We start from the raw sequence: 22,236 nt of genomic DNA, 5'->3' as shown, positions 1-22,236 counted from the left end.
GTATCTGTTTTTTCCTTGATTTCTGACCAAAGCGCTGACTTCTGCAAGGGACTGCGGCCGCAATTTTCCATGTAGAAAGAGGAGAGTGGCGTCTCTGAATAGCTAATGGTGTGCACTTTTCAGAAATATATAGTTTGTGGGGGTTTTTTTACAGGTATGGGGGGTTAACACTGAAAAACTGCAGGAAGTGCACATAGAGCGCAGCCCCCAAAATTTCAACTGAAATTGCCCTTTTGCATTGCCCCTGTTTTGGGGCATTTGGTGGCCACGTCTTTATGTGCACCCATACATAGGGGGTATCGTTTTATTCAGGGGAACTTGCAGATTGATGTTTAGTAAGTTTTTGGTAGTTGCCATAGAGATTTTGGGGAGAAATCTAGGTTTGTATCTGTTTTTTCCTTGATTTCTGACCAAAGCGCTGACTTCTGCAAGGGACTGCGGCCGCAATTTTCCATGTAGAAAGAGGAGAGTGGCGTCTCTGAATAGCTAATGGTGTGCACTTTTCAGAAATATATAGTTTGTGGGGTTTTTTTTACAGGTATGGGGGGTTAACACTGAAAAACTGCAGGAAGTGCACATAGAGCGCAGCCCCCAAAATTTCAACTGAAATTGCCCTTTTGCATTGCCCCTGTTTTGGGGCATTTGGTGGCCACGTCTTTATGTGCACCCATACATAGGGGGTATCGTTTTATTCAGGGGAACTTGCAGATTGATGTTTAGTAAGTTTTTGGTAGTTGCCATGGAGATTTTGGGGAGAAATCTAGGTTTGTATCTGTTTTTTCCTTGATTTCTGACCAAAGCGCTGACTTCTGCAAGGAACTACGGCCACAATTTTCCATGTAGAAAGAGGAGAGTGGTGTCTCTGAATAGCTGAAGGTGTGCACTTTTCAGAAATATATAGTTTGTGAGGGTTATTTCACAATTAGGGGGGATTAACACTGAAAAACTGCAGGTAGTGCACATAGAGCGCAGCCCCCAAAATTTCTACTGAAATTGCCCTTTTGCATTGCCTCTGTTTTGGGGCATTTGGTGGCCACGTCTTTATGTGCACCCATACATATGGGGTATCGTTTTATTCAGGGGAACTTGCAGATTGATGTTTAGTAAGTTTTTGGTAGTTGCCATAGAGATTTTGGGGAGAAATCTAGGTTTGTATCTGTTTTTTCCTTGATTTCTGACCAAAGCGCTGACTTCTGCAAGGAACTACGGCCACAATTTTCCATGTAGAAAGAGGAGAGTGGCGTCTCTGAATAGCTGAAGGTGTGCACTTTTCAGAAATATATAGTTTGTGAGGGTTATTTCACAATTAGGGGGGGTTAACACTGAAAAACTGCAGGTAGTGCACATAGAGCGCAGCCCCCAAAATTTCAACTGAAATTGCCCTTATGCATTGCCCCTGTTTTGGGGCATTTGGTGGCCACGTCTTTATGTGCACCCATACATATGGGGTATCGTTTTATTCAGGGGAACTTGCAGATTGATGTTTAGTAAGTTTTTGGTAGTTGCCATAGAGATTTTGGGGAGAAATCTAGGTTTGTATCTGTTTTTTCCTTGATTTCTGACCAAAGCGCTGACTTCTGCAAGGAACTACGGCCACAATTTTCCATGTAGAAAGAGGAGAGTGGCGTCTCTGAATAGCTGAAGGTGTGCACTTTTCAGAAATATATAGTTTGTGAGGGTTATTTCACAATTAGGGGGGGTTAACACTGAAAAACTGCAGGTAGTGCACATAGAGCGCAGCCCCCAAAATTTCTACTGAAATTGCCCTTTTGCATTGCCTCTGTTTTGGGGCATTTGGTGGCCACGTCTTTATGTGCACCCATACATATGGGGTATCGTTTTATTCAGGGGAACTTGCAGATTGATGTTTAGTAAGTTTTTGGTAGTTGCCATAGAGATTTTGGGGAGAAATCTAGGTTTGTATCTGTTTTTTCCTTGATTTCTGACCAAAGCGCTGACTTCTGCAAGGAACTACGGCCACAATTTTCCATGTAGAAAGAGGAGAGTGGCGTCTCTGAATAGCTGAAGGTGTGCACTTTTCAGAAATATATAGTTTGTGAGGGTTATTTCACAATTAGGGGGGGTTAACACTGAAAAACTGCAGGTAGTGCACATAGAGCGCAGCCCCCAAAATTTCAACTGAAATTGCCCTTATGCATTGCCCCTGTTTTGGGGCATTTGGTGGCCACGTCTTTATGTGCACCCATACATATGGGGTATCGTTTTATTCAGGGGAACTTGCAGATTGATGTTTAGTAAGTTTTTGGTAGTTGCCATAGAGATTTTGGGGAGAAATCTAGGTTTGTATCTGTTTTTTCCTTGATTTCTGACCAAAGCGCTGACTTCTGCAAGGAACTACGGCCACAATTTTCCATGTAGAAAGAGGAGAGTGGCGTCTCTGAATAGCTGAAGGTGTGCACTTTTCAGAAATATATAGTTTGTGAGGGTTATTTCACAATTAGGGGGGGTTAACACTGAAAAACTGCAGGTAGTGCACATAGAGCGCAGCCCCCAAAATTTCTACTGAAATTGCCCTTTTGCATTGCCTCTGTTTTGGGGCATTTGGTGGCCACGTCTTTATGTGCACCCATACATATGGGGTATCGTTTTATTCAGGGGAACTTGCAGATTGATGTTTAGTAAGTTTTTGGTAGTTGCCATAGAGATTTTGGGGAGAAATCTAGGTTTGTATCTGTTTTTTCCTTGATTTCTGACCAAAGCGCTGACTTCTGCAAGGAACTACGGCCACAATTTTCCATGTAGAAAGAGGAGAGTGGCGTCTCTGAATAGCTGAAGGTGTGCACTTTTCAGAAATATATAGTTTGTGAGGGTTATTTCACAATTAGGGGGGGTTAACACTGAAAAACTGCAGGTAGTGCACATAGAGCGCAGCCCCCAAAATTTCAACTGAAATTGCCCTTATGCATTGCCCCTGTTTTGGGGCATTTGGTGGCCACGTCTTTATGTGCACCCATACATATGGGGTATCATTTTATTCAGGGGAACTTGCAGATTGATGTTTAGTAAGTTTTTGGTAGTTGCCATGGAGATTTTGGGGAGAAATCTAGGTTTTTTATCTGGTTTTTCCTTGATTTCTGACCAAAGCGCTGACTTCTGCAAGGGACTGCGGCCACAATTTTCCATGTAGAAAGAGAAGAGTGGTGTCTCTGAATAGCTGAAGGTGTGCACTTTTCAGAAATATATAGTTTGTGGGGGTTATTTCACAGGTAGGGGGGTTAACACTGAAAAACTGCAGGAAGTGCATATAGAGCGCAGCCCCCACATTTTTAGCTGTAATTGCCCTTGTGCATTGCCCCTGCTTTGGAGTGTTTGGTGCCCATGTCTTTATGTGCACCCATACATATGGGGCATCATTTTATTCAGGAGAAGTTTGTCTTTCAAATATGCCTTTGTTAGAAAATTTTTATGAGATTTTTTTTTGTCAAATCCACATTTGATCATGCGTCCAAGTTTACGTTTTAGAAAAAAAAAAAAATGTCATAAAAAGTTCCAAATTTCACAATGCACTGACAAAAGGTATTTGGCTTTTGAGTGAAAACTACATTGCACCTAGAAACCTGAAGGTCTGTAGTTTCTAAAGATACCAAACATGAGGGGATATTTTAGATTTACATATAAGTTATGCTGCATTAACTGTTACAAGCGCTTTTCTGCTTTGTTCTGGTGTGATATTGTACAAAGTATTGCTTTAGTTTGGGGGTTACTTCTGGACAGGAACTGTGGGGTACCACCACATATTTGGTATCGTTGGACTTGGGAGTATCAGGGCTTTTACAAACAACAAAAAAAAGTGTGTAAAATTAACTTTTCTATGGAAAAAAAACTCAAAATATACAGAAATTTTTCATAATTTTATTTTTTTTTTACATATTTCACCCAAAATACACATCATATCTCCAGAAAAGTTATAAAATTTGGTATGTATGTCGAAGCCCAATTAGTGACGAAAAAAACGATATATAATTTCCCTAGTTTCATGGAGGTTTTTCTACCAAAAAACATTGTTAAAGTGAATGAGTACAAAATGCTTAAAAAACGTCTGGCACTGGGGGGAACCGAAATGACGAATTCGGCTGGCACTTAAAGGGTTAATTTGGCGTTGTAAGTGCAGACTGATGAAACACTATTTAGGGGATGAAAAACTAATTTTACATTACTATGTATGACTAGTAAGGCATTATGTATGCAGGCCTTAGGAACAACATTAGTGAGCTTGAAATTGAATTCCTTTTAGAGGATACCTTCACGGGAAAAGAATAATCTGCAGGACAACAATAATCTACAGGGCTAGTTTTGTGTATATATGTTTAAGTATGTCCATGCAATGAGTTATTTTTAAACAAACATGACTGATTTTCTATTTCTCTAAAATATACCATGTACCTAATGTTGACAGTAGAGTAAACTCTTGCTGAGGGCGAAACTGTCCTACTGGATTTTTATGTTTTTTTTAAGTTTTATTAAAAGTTATGATCAGTAATTAAGTTCATAGATTGGAACATAAGGGATTCAGGATTTTAAAACCCACAGACTTTTAAATCAGAGTTAATGTGAATAAGGAACCAGGGCCAGACAGAATTCTCCATTGAGTACTTAAATGGCAATTATAGGCCCATAAGTTTGGCATGTGTGGTGGGCAAATCATTTTGTTTTCAAGTTTGTTAAGGTTTCACAATTAAGAAACTGTAAAGGTTTTGAAAAGTCTCAGTTATGGGGAAAGGGTGACCAAGTTAGGAATGTTTACTGGAGAAAGAAGCTTATGGGGAGATATGATAGCTATGTGTTAAAGTATTAAGTGACCATAAATATCCTGAAGTTTACTAATTCTCCCCATGAATTGTAGTTCAGTAGATCGCTTCAAGCGGGAGTTAGATTTTTCTTTGCAAATGAAGAAAACCAGGGTTACTGAAATTAGCTTTTAGCACAAAGTCGATCCAGGGACTGGAGTCAAGAAGGATTTTAGCCCTCTAATGGAAATTGGAAAGGTTTCAGATTATGTTTTTTTTCCTTTCCTTACACTTACACACTTGCGCTTGCACACTTACACACTTACACTTACACACTTACACTTGCACACTTACACACTTACACTTGCACACTTACACACTTACACTTGCACACTTACACTTACACACTTGCACACTTACACTTGCACACTTACACACTTACACACTTACACACTTACACTTACACACTTACGCTTACACACTTGCACACTTACACTTGCACACTTACACACTTGCACGCTTATACTTGCACACTAAAACTTGCACACTTACACTTGCACACTTACACACTTACACTTGCACACTTACACACTTGCGCTTGCACACTTACACACTTGCACACTTACACACTTACACTTGCACACTTACACACTTACACTTGCACACTTACACACTTACACTTACACACTTGCACACTTATACACTTACACACTTACACTTACACACTTACACTTGCACACTTTTACACATACACTTGCACACTTACACACTTACACTTACACACTTGCGCTTGCACACTTACACTTACACACTTGCACACTTACAATTGCACACTTACACACTTGCACACTTATACTTACACATTTACACACTTACACTTACACACTTACACTTGCACACTTTTACACATACACTTGCACACTTACACTTACACACTTACACTTGCGCACTTGCACACTTACACACTTGCACACTTACACTTGCACATTTACACACTTGCACACTTACACTTGCACATGTACACACTTACACACTTACACTTGCACACGTACACACTTACACACTTACATTTGCACACTTACACTTGCACACTTAAACACTTACACTTACACACTTACACTTGCACACTTACACACTTACACTTACACACTTGCACACTTACACACTTACACTTGCACACTTACACACTTGCACTTGCACACTTAAACTTAAACACTTACACTTGCACACTTACACATGCACACTTGCACACTTACACTTGCACACTTACAAACTTACACTTGCACACTTACACTTGCACACTTACACTTGCACACTTACACACTTACACTTGCACACTTAAACTTACACACTTACACTTGCACACTTACACTTTCACACTTGCACACTTACACTTGCACACTTACACACTTACACATGCACACTTACACACTTGCACACTTACACTTGCACACTTACACACTTACACTTGCACACTTACACTTGCACACTTACACTTACACACTTGCACACTTACACACTTGCACACTTACATTTACACTCTTACACACTTACACTTGCACACCTGCACTTGCACACTTACACTTGCACACTTACACTTGCACACTTGCACTTACACTTGCACACTTACACTTACACACTTATACTTACACACTTGCACACTTACACACTTGCACACTTATACACTTGTGCTTGCACACTTGCACACTTACACTTACACACGCACACTTACACACTTACACTTACACACTTACACTTGCACACTTATACTTACACACTTATACACTTACACACTTACACTTACACACTTACACTTGCACACTTTTACACATACACTTGCACACTTACACTTGCACACTTACACACTTACACTTGCACACTTACACTTACACACTTGCACACTTACAATTGCACACTTACACACTTACACTTGCACACTTATACTTACACATTTACACACTTACACTTACACTTGCACACTTACACTTGCACACTTACACACTTACACTTGCACACTTTTACACATACACTTGCACACTTACACTTACACACTTACACTTGCGCACTTGCACACTTACACACTTGCACACTTACACTTGCACATTTACACACTTGCACACTTACACTTGCACATGTACAAACTTACACACTTACACTTGCACACGTACACACTTACACTTGCACACTTACATTTGCACACTTACACACTTACACTCTTACACTTGCACACTTACACACTTACACTTACACACTTGCACACTTACACTTGCACACTTACACACTTACACTTGCACTTGCACACTTAAACTTACACTTGCACACTTACACACTTACACATGCACACTTACACTTGCACACTTACACACTTACACTTACACTTGCACACTTACACTTGCACACTTACACTTGCACACTTACACTTGCACTTGCACACTTACACTTACACACTTACACACTTACACTTGCACACTTGCACTTGCACACTTGCACTTGCACACTTGCACACTTACACTCTTGCACATTTACACACTTACACGCTTACACTCTTCCACACTTACACTCTTACTTACACTTACACTTGCACACTTGCACACTTACACTTGCACACTTACACTTGCACACTTACACTTGCACACTTACACTTGCACACTTACACACTTACACTTGCACACTTACACACTTACACTTGCACACTTACACACTTGCACACTTACACACTTACACTTGCACACTTACACACCTACACTTGCACACTTACACTTGCACACTTGCACTTGCACACTTGCACTTGCACACTTACACTTGCACACTTGCACTTGCACACTTGCACATTTACACATACATTGTTGTATTGTATACATTGTTTCGGAGGGACAGGGGCAATAGGAAAGGAGGAGGAGTGTGTCTGTTCATTAAGCACGACTTAAAAGCAAATATTAAGGAGGAAGTGATGGGGGTAACAGAGGGAGCTGAATCCTTATGGGTTGAGCTTCTCACAGATAGTAAAGAATCTACCAAGCTAATTGTAGGGGTATGCTATAGACCCCCTAATGTAAGCGAAGAGGAGGAGGCCCAGCTCCTGTTGCAAATAGAAAAGGCTGCTAGTTTGGGGCAAGTGATAATAATGGGGGATTTTAATTACCCTGATATTGACTGGGGCAATAGTACTGCCAGGACAGTAAATGGGAACAAGTTTATAAACTTGCTGCACGACAACTTTATGTCACAGGTTGTTGAGGAGCCAACCAGGAACAATGCTATACTAGATCTAGTGATCTCTAATGACCCAGAACGTATAGCAAATGTGCAGGTGGTTGAACCCCTGGGTAATAGTGACCATAATGTTATTTCATTTGATGTTTGGTGCAGGAAACAAATTTACACGGGGGCAACAAAGACACTGAATTTTAGGAAGGCAAATTTTAGCTCCTTAAGGGCAGCGCTTCAGGGCATAGATTGGGGCATTATGTTTTCTGATAAAAATACAGAGCAGAAATGGTTGTCATTTAAAATGATATTAAATCATTACTGTTCTCAATTCATTCCATTAATAAGAAAAAGTAGAAGTGTTAAGAATCACCCCATGTGGCTTAACTCTGAGGTAAAGAAGTTAATAGGGAAAAAAAGGAAAGCTTTTAAGAAATATAAGTCAGAGGGGACAGTAGCTGCGTTTAATGAATATAAACACTATAACAAGTGTTGTAAAACAGCAATCCGGAAGGCAAAGATAGAAAATGAGGAGCGCATCGCGGCCGAGGCCAAGACTAACCCCAAAAAGTTTTTTAAGTATATTAATAGTAAAAAGATGCAGGTTGAGGGTGTGGCCCCATTGAGTTATAATAACAATATGGTTACAGCGGATACAGAAAAGGCAGATGTGCTTAACCAGTTCTTTTCTTCTGTGTATACAGTAGAGGAGCCAGTGGGAAGAAGGCGAATGTCACTCCCATATTTAAAAAGGGAATAAGATCTCAGCCTGGCAATTATAGGCCTGTAAGTTTGACATCCGTGGTGGGCAAGTTATTTGAAGGCTTGTTAAGGGATCACATTCAAAATTATGTAGTGGAGAATGGCATTATGAGCAGTAATCAGCATGGCTTTATGAAGGACAGGTCATGTCAGACCAATTTAATTGCTTTTTATGATGAGGTAAGTAAGAAGCTGGACAGTGGGGATGCAGTAGATATAATCTATTTGGATTTTGCCAAAGCATTTGATACCGTTCCCCACAAACGACTGCTTTCTAAGCTAAGGTCTATTGGTCTTAGTGAAGTCGTTTGCACATGGATAGAAAACTGGCTACAGGATCGGGTACAGAGGGTGGTTGTTAATGGCACATTCTCTACTTGGAGTAAGGTTCTCAGTGGGGTCCCTCAGGGTTCTGTACTGGGTCCACTTTTGTTTAATTTGTTCATAAATGACTTAGGGGAGGGTATTATGAGTAATGTATCAGTGTTTGCAGATGACACAAAACTCTGCAGACCAGTCAATTCTATCCAGGATGTGACATCCCTGCAGCAGGATCTTGACCAACTGGCAATCTGGGCAGCTAAGTGGCAGATGAGATTTAATGTGGATAAATGTAAGGTCATGCACCTGGGATGTAAAAATATGCAAGCCCCGTATAACCTTAATGGGACTGCACTAGGCAAATCCATAATGGAGAAGGATCTTGGAGTCCTTGTAGATAATAAACTTGGCTGTAGCAAGCAATGCCAGGCAGCAGCTGCAAGGGCAAACAAGGTTCTGAGCTGTATTAAAAGGGGTATAGATTCACGGGAGGAGGGGGTTATTCTTCCCCTTTACAGAGCACTGGTAAGGCCCCATCTAGAATATGCTGTTCAGTTTTGGTCTCCAGTGCTCAAACGGGACATTATTGAGCTAGAGAGGGTCCAGAGAAGGGCAACTAAGCTGGTAAAGGGTATGGAAAGTCTCGGTTATGAAGAAAGACTGGCCAAGTTGGGTCTGTTTACACTGGAGAAGAGGCGCTTAAGAGGTGACATGATAACTATGTATAAATATATAAGGGGATCATATAATAACCTCTCTAATGTTTTATTTACCAGTAGGTCCTTCCAACGGACACGAGGGCACCCACTCCGTTTAGAAGAAGGGAGGTTCCATTTAAATATTCGGAAAAGATTTTTTACAGTGAGAGCTGTGAAGTTGTGGAATTCCCTCCCCGAATCAGTCGTACTGGCTGATACATTATATAGCTTTAAGAAGGGGCTGGATGGATTCTTAGCAAGTGAGGGAATACACGGTTATGGGAGATAGCTCTTAGTACAAGTTGATACAGGGACTGGTCCGATTGCCATCTTGGAGTCAGGAAGGAATTTTTTCCCCTCTGAGGCAAATTAGAGAGGCTTCAGATGGGGTTTTTTGCCTTCCTCTGGATCAACTTGTAGTTAGGCAGGTTAGGTATAGGCATTATGGTTGAACTTGATGGACGTATGTCTTTTTTCAACCCAACTTACTATGTTACTATGTTACTTGCACACTTACACTTGCACACTTACACTTGCACACTTACACTTGCACACTTGCACTTACACACTTGCACTTGCACACTTGCACACTTGCACACTTACACACTTGCACACTTGCACTTGCACACTTGCACACTTGCACACTTACACTTGCACTTACACACTTACACTTGCACACTTACACTTGCACACTTGCACTTGCACACTTACACTTGCACACTTACACTTGCACACTTACACTTGCACACTTACACTTGCACACTTACACTTGCACACGCACACTTGCACACGCACACTTGCACACTTACACTTGCACACTTACACTTGCACACTTGCACACTTGCACTTGCACACTTGCACTTGCACACTTACACACTTGCACACTTACACTCTTGCACATTTACACACTTACACGCTTACACTCTTGCACACTTACACTCTTACTTACACTTACACTTGCACACTTACACACTTGCACACTTACACTTGCACACTTACACTTGCACACTTACACTTGCACTTGCACACTTACACTTGCACACTTGCACACTTACACTAACGCACTTACACTTCAATTTTTTTCTCCTAACCTCCTCTCCGTAGCTCAGCTTTCCCATTACAGTGCTCAAACAAAGCTGAACTTTTATCAAAGACAGTTCTGCCTGTGTGAGCCTGTATTCTTGATGAAAAGCTTAAAAAGGGTCTGTGTGTGTGTGTATGCTGTTTGCATATTTAAATGTAACTCATTATGTATCAGAGGAAAAATGTGATGGTGCTGGCAAGCAGAGGGGATATATGCAGTACAATAATGCCCTTTGGGTGGGGGAGACGTGCCCAACTGATACACAATGTAGGCTTTACATGAGTACACTGAGCATGGTAGTTCCGCAGACACTTTCCAAGAGGGGGAGCCCCTGTGACAAGTTTGAAGTCCTGAATCATTGCTGCTATGGAGATGCTGAAACTTAAGTTTGGTGTGATAAGGACAGTAAATAAAATGACATTTTTAGCCATATCCATTTTTAGTGATTAGTTCTCCATTAAAAAAATACATATGTGCCAAGCACACAGACTGGGATTTACTAGCCAAGGGTACCAGAGCCAGTGGAAAGTTGGGGTGTAATTCAAATGATTTTACCAGTTTCAGGGAACACATTTTCAGATAAGTAACTTGTTTTGCCAACTATAAACTACCCAAATAAATGAAGAATCTTTTTTAAATCGAACAAGAGTAAAACCAAAATAATCACTGAGGAACTAATGATTTAAATGGAGTCTATGTGAGATGACGTTTCCGTAATTTGGATTGTTAATAATGTTGGCCACTAACAATGCAAAACTGTCATTCAGAAAACCAACTGCCTGAGAGAACTGGGTGCCAACTTTTCCTGCTTCAGGATTCTGAGTGATTACTTTCAAGTTCTATCACATGTAAGTCCTGTTGGCCAGTGACTCCCAGAAGCCTCAATATTGCAGGCTGAAGGCCCTTGTTTCACCTGTTTGAACCCTCAATAACCGTTTAATACAAATAATCAACACATATCCATCACATCAAAGCACATCATCTTCTTCAAGGTTAGTAGAGGGTTTAAAGGGATTTGGGGGTAATAAAATGTAAAATACTTTATTTTTGTCTGAATCAAGTTCTGCATTTATGCTTTGACGTCTTATCCTTTGCTTCACAGTGAAACCGCCTTCTGATCAGCTGACTTCCTCCGGAGCCTGAGACCTGTTGAAGTAAATGTGCTGTCTGGTCAGACTCATTAGTCACAATAAGAATGAGAAATCTGGCACTGCTGTTACTGCTGGGAGCCCTGAGAGGTGAGAGCTGGGGGGAAGCTGTAATTGGGTACCTAAATGGCTTAGTATTCTGTGATGGGTTGGTATTCTGTGATGGGTTGGTATCCTGCAATGGGTTAGTATTCTGTCATTGCTTTAAGACTAACCAATAAATGGAAGAAGGCTTCTTACAAAGGTGAGAGACAAATGTCAGCTGTGAGAAATACATTTTTCTCAAGTTATTTTATGCAGCATATTATATGTATCTGGGCATGATCCCTCTACAATAACATACAGTATAAGGTAAAAATGATCTCTTATTGGAAAACCTTAACCTTGAGCAGTCCATAGCTACTTAAATCTTTAGTAACCTAATCTTTCTGACTTTCCTGAATGATTTATAAGTTATTCTCGATGTGCTTCAGGGTGTCTCTTGCAGAATATCCGGGTGTCCCAGATCCCTGCAGTGAGCGCCACAGAGGGCAGCACAGTCACCTTACAGTGTCACTATACACTCAGCAGCACTGAGAATGGGACCCTCGGCTGGTACAGGTGGTACAGACGTGCTGGGGGGGCCTGAGGTGTGCTGGGGGGCCTGAGGTTTCTAATGATAGTGGCCATTTCACAGGCAGAGTCTCCAGTGCAGAATGAATTTATCAATAACAGATCAGTCAGCATCCAGCTGCACAGAGTGCAAATCTCAGACACTGGAATGTACATCTGTGAAGTTACACTGGGGCTTAATAAGACACTACAAGGACATTGGAATGGGACCTTCCTTAATGTGGTAGGTGAGATTCTCAATGATATTATGAAGCTTTTGGAGGGGATACCTCGAATTTGGCATAATTGGCTTTAATGAAGAAAATGAGCAGAAGCCTGGGCAGTGGGGTGACAGTGGATGTGATCTACTTAGACTTTTCTAATGCATTTTAAACAGTACCACACTGGTTAAGGAATATTGGCCTGGAACATAATATTTGTACTTGTATGGAGAACTGGCTAAATGATAGACAGATTATTTATTAATGACTTGGAGTTGGGCATTGAAAGTATTCTGCCAGTTTGCAGATCTTTTGACTAAATTGGAGCAATAGGCAGCAAACTGGCAAATAAGGTTCAATGTGGATAAGTGTAAGGTTATGCCCATAGGAAGAAATAACATAAAAGTTATACACTAAATGGCAGTGTGTTGGGCTTCCTTTATTGAGAAGGAACTGGGATTTTTTTGGATAACAAGCTGTGTAATTCTAGGCAGTGGCATTCAGTGGCTGGCATTTACTCAAGGGATAAAAAACATAACATTTGCCTTTTTATAGATTCCTGGTAAGGTAGCCAATGAAAACGATTATCATTACTTTTCTTTTTTTCCTCTAAAAATTAAAATGGTGTACAGACTATATAATACATGTTGGACAAATACTGGAATCTGCAGATAAACTAACATTTTTATTTTCTTTTTGAAGTCCCCTGTGTTGTTATTTCAGTTGGATACGTCCCCATTCTACGCCTTTGTGGAGGTGTCATCGTTGGAACACTGATCTTATTTGCAGTTTATTTTAGCTGCAGGACACAAGGTAAGACTTTGAGGCAGATTTAGAAAAATTTGAATTTTCTAATTTTTAGGTATTTTTCTAATTCACAAACATATTCCAATATGGGGGAAACAACACTGAAACACAGAAAAATCTAATGCTACCCTTTATTTTCAATGAGTCTGCCAAATGTCAAATTAATCTTGAATACTGCTGTTTAAAAATCGATTGAATTGTGAAATTACATTTCCCATTAAGTTATACATAAACTCACTAGCCTTGAGATTTTTTTTCATGTAAGCCTTTTGCGCCTATTTAATGATTATTTTGTGTATAAGGGTTCCATTTCAGAGAACTATATGTTCTGCCTGTGCTTGTCTGGGTTTCCAAACAACATTACATAATACATAACAAAACAACAAAACATATTAAAACACAACATAGCATAACACAGCATGGCAACATAACATAATACAACATAGAATAAAACAAAATATATGAACACAAAGTATATGACAAAATAACATACCCACTGCATGCTTAGCCATACCCATTGCATGCTTAGCCATACCCACTGCATGCTTAGCCATACCCACTGCATGCTAAGCCATACCACTACATGCTAAGCCATAGCCACCACTAACATTTTGTAGAGTGATTATAACACAATGTGAGGGCTACTGTAGGTCATGAAAAGGGACAAGGAACACTAAACCTCAATAAGGGTCAGTAATACCTTCATTTATTCAACTAGTGAAAAGCTAAAGATAAGACATTAGACAGTCACCACTTGCTATTTGTAATAAACACTAAAATGAAAATTGAAACTGTAATAACTCACCACATAGTGTTATTTTCCTGTAACAAAGATTAATAAACATATTTATACAAAAAAGGTGTCTGATATTTTTTTTCTTATTTCCTACAGGAATGAAAGAAGCACAGAATAGCCAAGTACAGTGTGGTCCCATAGAAGAACTATAAAGGAAACAAACTGACCAAGGAGGGCAAACAGCATAAAGTCTTGTTTTTTATCGTCACAGTTCTACATTCAGACTTCTACATTCCAGATCATCTTGTCACATATTCTACAATCAACATATAGGGAAGGGCACAATACAGCAATACTGCAATAAAAAATAATCAGGAGTCGGTTGTAATGTCTCATTCCATTCTGCTAATGCTGCATTCATGCTGGCAAAGCTTCTTTACACTGGAAATATTTCTACAGCAAAGTGCAGCAGGGGCAGTGTGCAGCATTACATGCTATTTTATTATCTCTTATAGCTGAACATTATGGGAACTGTAATCTGTTCCCATTTATTCCTTGTATAACTTCATAGTCTGAACACTATATCATAAAGTTGTCATGATGATGTCCCATATCTCATAACTGTGGTCATAAAATTACCCAGTGCTTAATTCCTCAAACTGGTTATATGAATGCAGAATCTTTTATACAATAGGCTTGTTTCTTAAATGAATATAAAGCTATGTATTATAACAAGATGATATTTAAAGTCCCTTCAGCATTCCATAATCTCTTTTTTTTATTTCTGGCACTAAAAAGGGCACGCAGGGAAATTAACAGCTTCACCTTTGTTCCTCACAAAATACGAAATAGATTAAAATTTCCATAATGAATGCTACGTTGTGACTGTGTTGGTTTACAGATAAACCAAAGTCCATTATGCAGAGTTTTTTTGACGTTTGTGACAATTTTTTTTGTTGTGCGTCATTTTCGCTGTTTAAAGAATCTTTGAAAATAATTTTTCATTGAACTAAAACGGGACAGATTCGCTCATCACTAATTACCTGCAGTACCTACCAGGATGATAAAGAATATAGCAAGCGTGTGCGGAACTAAGCAAAACCAATCCTCTGCGGCAGATATGGTCACTTCTGACATCTAAAAAAAATTACTTTTAGTTTTAAGTTCAGTATGACAAATAAAAAAAAAAACAAATTTTTTTGTCTGAATAAAGTTCTGTGCTTTAAGGCTTGTCAAAAGCGTCTGTAAATCCTATATATAAACCGCCTTCCCACCCGCTGACTTCCTCCGGAGCCTGAGACCTGTTGAAGTAAATGTTGTGTCTGTTCAGACTCATAAATCACAATAAGAATGAGAGGTCTGGCACTGCTGTTACTGCTGGGAGCCCTGAGAGGTGAGAGCTGGGGGGAAGCTGTGATTGGGTACCTAAATGGCTTAGTATTCTGTGATGGGTTAGTATTCTGTCATTGCTTTAAGACTAATCAATAAATAGAAGAAGACTTCTTACAAAGGTGAGAGACAAATGTCAGCTGTGAGAAATACATTTTACTCGTAGGTTATTTTATGCAGCACGTTATATGTATCAGGGTGTGATCCCTCTACAATAACATATACGATAATAAAATATCTCTTATTGAAAAACCTTAACCTTGAGCAGTACATAGTCCCTTAAATCAGTAACCTAATCTTTCTGCCTTTTTGAATGATTTACTCTTTATTCCCTATGTGCTTCAGGGTGTCTCTTACAGAATATCCGGGTGTCCCAGATCCCTGCAATGAGCGCCACAGAGGGCAGCACAGTCACCTTACAGTGTCACTATACACTCAGCAGCACTGAGAATGTGACCTTCGGCTGGTACACATGGTACACACATATGCTGGGGGGGCCTGAGGTTGCTAATGATAGTGACCATTTCACAGGCAGAGTCTCCAGTGCATGTCAGAGTGAATTTATCAATAACAGATCAGCCAGCATCCAGCTGCACAGGGTGCAAATCTCAGACACCGGAATGTACATCTGTGAAGTTGCACTGGGGCTCAATAAGACACTACAAGGACATGGGAATGGGACCTTCCTTTATGTGGCAGGTGAGATTCTCAATGATATTATGAAGCTTTTGGAAGGGATATCTGAGTTTTGGCATAATTGGCTTTAATGAAGAAAATGAGCAGATGCCTGGGCAGTGGGGTGACAGTGGATGTGATCTACTTAGACTTTTCTAAAGTATTAAAACAGTACCACACTGGTGAAGGAATATTGGCCTGGAACATAATATTTGTACTTGGATAGAGAACTGGCTAAATGATAGAGAGATGTATTATTGGCTTGGAGTTGGGCATTGAAAGTATTCTGCCAGTTTGCAGATCTTTTGAATAAATTGAAGAAATAGGCAGCAAACTGGCAAATGAGGTTGAATGTGGATAAGTGCAAGGTTATGCACATAGGAAGAAATAACATACAAGTTATACACTAAATGGCAGCGTGTTGGGCCTCCTTAATTGAGAATGGTCTGGGATATTTTTTTTGGATAAAAATCTGTCTAGGCAGTGGCATTCAGTGGCTGGCATTAACTCAAGGGATTAAAAAATATTTGTCTTTTTATAGATTCCTGGTAAGGTAGCCAATGAAAATGATTATCATTAATTACTTTTCTTTATTTTTCCTCTAAAAAGTAAAATGGTTTTACAGACTATATAATACATGTTGGACAAATGCTGGAATCTGCAGATAAACTAACATTTTTATTTTGATTTTGAAGTCCCCTCTGCTGTTATTTCAAGTGGATACGTCCCCATTCTACGCCTTTGTGGAGGTGTCATCGTTGGAACACTGATCTTATTTGCAGTTTATTTTAGCTGCAGGGCACAAGGTAAGACTTTGAGGAAGATTTCAAAAAATTAGAATTTTCTAAATTTTAGGTATTTTTCTAATTCACAAAAAAATTAAAACGTTTGCGCTTATTTAGTGATTATTGTGTGTATATAATGTAACATCAAGCTTTGTGGCCTACAGCACTGGGGTCAGGGTTCCATTTCAGAGAACTATATGTTCTGCCGGTGCTTATCTGGGTTACCACACAATATAACATAATGCAGCAAAACATAACAACATTTTATAATTTAACACAATATAACATAACAAAAACATATTAAAACACAACACAGCATAACACAAAATGGCAACATAATTTAATACAACATAGAATAAAACATAATATATTAACACATGACAAAATAACATTTTAAATTATGCAACTATTCAGCTCCTTGACAATGTAAAATACAGGACATCCTAAAGGAGAAGGAAAAGGTTAAAATCTCAACCCCCCCCATTATTGCAAAGTCCTGATGTCCCTGTAGCTGATCGCTACATTTTCTTACCTTTCTATCCTGTATATTCTCTGCACTGTCAGATTTAGGGTTGATTCACTAAAGTACGATAAAACGAGCGCTATTTATAGCATGCATTAAAAATGTTATCGCGTCTTATTTTTCGCATCTTAACGCACAATTCACTAAAAGGATACTTGCGTTAATTTAGACGCGATGCTGTTTGCGTTATTTAAGTCGCGAAGACTATTTTCACGTGGTATTTGACGAAACACGTGCTAATTAAGGCAGCACGCTACTTGTTGCGCGCGCTAATTATCGCACGCACGCCATATTAGCCATACACACCATTGCGCATGTAAAACTACTTTTCTGAAAATGCCCATTTCCCTGCAAACTGGAGGCTGCATCACTCTAGGGCCAACACAGACTTTAATAAACTTGATAAACTCTTTATTAGCCTTTCCTTTAAACAACCCCTATACTTATGGTGGCACAGAACTGCATGCTAAGCCATACCCACTGCATGCTAAGCCATACCCTCATTTATTCTACTAGTGAAAAGTAGTGATGAGCGAATCTGTTCCGTTTCGCTTCGCCGAAAAATTCGCGAATCTTTCAAAGATCTGGAAATGGCAAAAAATTTGCAAAACGGCGAAAATGTTGGGCGGCATTAAAAATTGTCGCCTGTGGCTATTCTTTTGTCACCCACGGCTATTCTTTTGTCGCCCGCGGCCTTTATTTTGTCGCCCGCAGCTATTATTTAGTTGCGTGGCTATTCTTATAACGTCTGCGACTATTGTTTTTTGACGCCGGCGACAATTTTTGGACATGCGGCAAATTTTTCTGCGGCAAATTTTTTCATCCGTTTCGCGAAGCAACATTTCACCCATCACTAGTGAAAAGCTGAAGATACAGTAAAATACATTAGATATTCCCCAATTGCTATTTTCAATAAACACTAAAATGAAAATTGAAACTGTAATAACTCACCAATTAAAGTGTAATTGTCCTGTAACATAGAGTAATAAACATGTTTATACAAAAAAGGCATCTGATCTTTTCTTTCTTTTTTCCTATAGGAATGAAAGAAGCACAGAATAGCCAAGTACAGTGTGGTCCCGTAGAAGAACTATAAAGGGCAAACAGCATAAAGTCTTGTTTTTTATTGTCGCGGTTCTACATTCAGACTTCTACATTCCGGATCATCTTGTCACATGTTCTACAACCACCATATAGAGAAGGGCACAATACAGCAATAAAAAATTGTAGGGGATCAGAGAACTCTTTCCCCTGTTTCTCAGTCTGTGACATCATCCCGCCCCGCTACAGACTGGGAAGGAACCCGATTGGCTGGATGCCCCAGTGCACTGTTGGGAGAGAAAGATGTGCCTAGGTTTGGAGCCAAAAATCAGGGGTGGGCCCAGCAGCTTATAAAGGGAGCCCCTGTTGTTTTGCCAGCAGTTGAGACAGAGAGACCATCCAGGAAGCAGTGACAGTGTGAAGGATTTGAGTGCCTGTAAAAAGAGATCTGCTACTTTGCTACCCCCTGCGGATCCCCAGTGAGTGATCCATCTGAGGGGAAGGTATTGAAAGTCTCCTGTATGTGTCCCCTGGGTGAGGACAGGTGCTTCTTGTGGCCTGCTACGTGGGAGCAACTGCCCATTCCAAAGGGAGAGGTACTTTGGGGCAGGTAGCGCTACCTGGGGAAACTAAAAGCTCTGGGGAAGGGACTTTGCCAGAGACTGAACTGGGAAAGGGTATTTCCCCCAGGAGTGGAGTGTGGGACTGTGTCCTCTGAGAGACTGAGCCAGTAGAGGTTAAAACCATTCAGGTTTTCCAAAGCAGGGTTATTACTGTTTGCATGTTATAATTATATTACCTTTACACCCAGATATATAAAGTTGATATTTGCTGCAAACTGTGTGTGATTATTTTCTTAGTGGAAATTCCCCTTGAGGTATGCTCCTCAGTGTCCATTAGGTGGAGGCACTGCGCTACAATCCCAGTTCCCAGTACCTTTTATCTGCAAAAGGGGACCAAATTTCCTGTTTAAGCATATATACAGCCCAACAGAAGGGAGTGTGCCATGATGACAAAATCATCAGGAGTCAGTTGTAATGTCTCATTCCATTCTGCTAATGCTGCATTCATGCTGGCAAAGCTTCTTTACGCTGGAAATATTTCTACAGCAAAGTGCAGCAGGGGCAGTGTGCAGCATTACATGCTATTTTATTATCTCTTATAGCTGAACATTATGGGAACTGTAGTCTGTTTATTCCCATTTATTCCTTGTATAACTTCACAGTGCAAACACTATGTCCTAAAGTTGTTGCGATAATGTCCCATATCTCATAACTGTGCTCATAAAATTACCCTGTGCTTTATTCCTCTAACTGGTTATATAAACACATAATCTTTGTTATAAAGCAGCTGGGTTAATTGTAGATGGGTGATATGTTTCTCCCAGAGTGTTGCATAGTGTGGACCCAGGAACATGGAATAATTAATCACAACCCCAGCCCTTTAATACAGACCTGAGCAGCAGGTAACTGCTTAAGCTGACAGCCTTTTAAAAAGACTCCAGTGTGGGGATGGGGTGCTCTCTCCCCTAATACACAGATAGTAGGAGCTGCGTTGCCTGGGAAAGGTACTGATTATCTGTGATTGTTCTGATTTTGTTTTCTTTTGTTAAGTTGGAAAAGCCACCCAACTGTAGTTAGGCTGCCAACTGTGTTTAGCCAGCGCTCTGGTGCAAGGGTTAATTTTCTTGTTTCTTATTTTGTGCTTGTTACTGGGGTTGTGCACTTGCCTTTAACCCTTTAAGTGCCACCCAATGTGGAATCTATGTTCTGTGTATAAAAAGTACCTAAGTGACACAGAACGTAGATTCTATGTTGTGCTGCACTTCAGGGTTTGGGAGTGGAGGCTTTTAAAGCCGCTCCTTTGTTCCCCGCTCGTTCCTCAGCCCCTAGGCAACGAGCAGAGGTGGGGAACGAGTGGCCCTGGGGCACAATTGCCCAGGGGCCCCATAGGAAAGTACAGGCACATTGTTACTACGTGTCTGTCATTTCCTGCTCTCCCCCCTCCCCTTCTGCACCACCCACTCACCGGATCTGCAGAGAAGACAGCTGCTCCAGTTCCTGGGTCCCTCCTGCCTCCTCCAGGACTCATACTTACTTGCAAGCACACCACGAATTTTGGCAAGCGTACACACACTGGCATCAGTTTTTTTTGCCTGAAAAAAATATTTTATTGCCATTTCGGATAGTGTATTCACTAAACGCGCTGCGCAATACCTTTTGTATAATATTTAGGTGCTTTTATTACATTTTCTGTGATTTTGGTGCATTTGTATTCATTTTATTGCATTATTAGCCATTTTATTGCATTTTCAGTTCTGCATAGGTGTTGTTCCCTTAAAATTCAACTATATTTTGAACGTGGCAATCTTGATGTATTCGTAGTATTAGGTCTAATTTCAATAGTGATGTGAGGTCATGAAAATATCAACCTGCACCCGACCCAACCCATCCAAACTTTAAAGGGCATGTAAATCCCACACACAAAAATGTAAAAAGTGAATAGCCTCTTTGAAATCTTTCAATACCTGCCACACTGGTTGTCCAGAGGTTAATAGTAAGGCTGCAGCATCCCCTTAATCACTTAGATTTCCTTCTCCATCCATAGATGGCACACACAGGCAGCATATAGATTAAAGGGTATGTCCTCATACAATAAACTTGTTTTGTAATTTTTTGTGATGGCTGATATTCCTGCATTGTGCACCAACCATTTTGTATGTGAGTTTTTGTGTGATTTGGGTTGTTCATAATTAAATTTACTTTCAGTATGATGTACCTTCTGGAGCACTAAAACATTATTTTGCCCAGTCCTGCGCTTAAGGGCAAATGCCCATACCTGGTGCACTCTTACCTTCCAATTTGTGCCTGTATGTTACCCAACCACTTAGATTGTAAGCTCTACGGGGCAGGGACCTCCTTCCTACTGTGTCTCATACCACATGGCACTTACAATAAATATATATGTGTATATATATATATATATATATGTATATTATATTTATTTATATAATAAATTTAATTTTAAATGTAATTTTGTATTCTGTAAGACTGTACAGCGCTGCGTACCCTTGTGGCGATTTATAAATAAAGTTATACATACATACATACATACATACATGTATAGAATGATATTCTGACATGATTTGTAATTAGCCTTCATTTTTTTATTATTTTTAAATTATTTTGCTTTTTATTCTTCATAGTTATATAGTTACATAGGGTTGAAAAAAGACCAGAGTCCATCAAGTTCAACCCATCCAAGTAAACCCAGCACACCTAACCCACACCTACCAATCTATACACTCACATACATAAACTATAAATACAACCACTAGTACTAACTGTAGATATTAGTATCACAATAGCCTTGGATATTCTGATTGTTCAAGAACTCATCCAGGCCCCTCTTATAGGCATTAACAGAGTCTGCCATTACCACATCTCTAGGAAGGGCATTCCCCAACCTCACTGCCCTCACCGTGAAAAACCCCCTACACT

The 22,236-nt window shown here is 40.0% G+C and overlaps 1 protein-coding gene across 1 annotated transcript; it reads left to right on the top strand.

Moving 5' to 3' along the window:
- The first annotated feature begins 15,673 nt into the window (after positions 1–15,673).
- LOC116410505 (natural cytotoxicity triggering receptor 3-like) lies at positions 15,674–18,791 on the top strand. The gene is made up of 4 exons (XM_031901345.1): positions 15,674–15,716; positions 16,058–16,411; positions 17,083–17,193; positions 18,736–18,791. Exons 1-4 carry the CDS (start codon positions 15,674–15,676, stop codon positions 18,789–18,791), a joined length of 564 nt encoding a protein of 187 aa, XP_031757205.1.
- The last annotated feature ends 3,445 nt before the right edge of the window (positions 18,792–22,236 follow it).

This window comes from Xenopus tropicalis, chromosome 4 (genome assembly GCF_000004195.4).
Source record: "Xenopus tropicalis strain Nigerian chromosome 4, UCB_Xtro_10.0, whole genome shotgun sequence".
NCBI lineage: Eukaryota > Metazoa > Chordata > Amphibia > Anura > Pipidae > Xenopus > Xenopus tropicalis.
The sequence above is the reverse complement of the archived record's forward strand: the minus strand, read 5'-3'. Positions and strand labels throughout refer to the sequence as shown.

Coding starts and splice junctions, on each gene's coding strand:
- LOC116410505 (XM_031901345.1), top strand. CDS start 15,674: ATGAGAGGTCTGGCACTGCTGTTACTGCTGGGAGCCCTGAGAG. Junction 15,717..16,057: donor ACTGCTGGGAGCCCTGAGAG/GTGAGAGCTGGG, acceptor TATGTGCTTCAG/GGTGTCTCTTACAGAATATC. Junction 17,194..18,735: donor TTTTAGCTGCAGGGCACAAG/GTAAGACTTTGA, acceptor TTTTTCCTATAG/GAATGAAAGAAGCACAGAAT.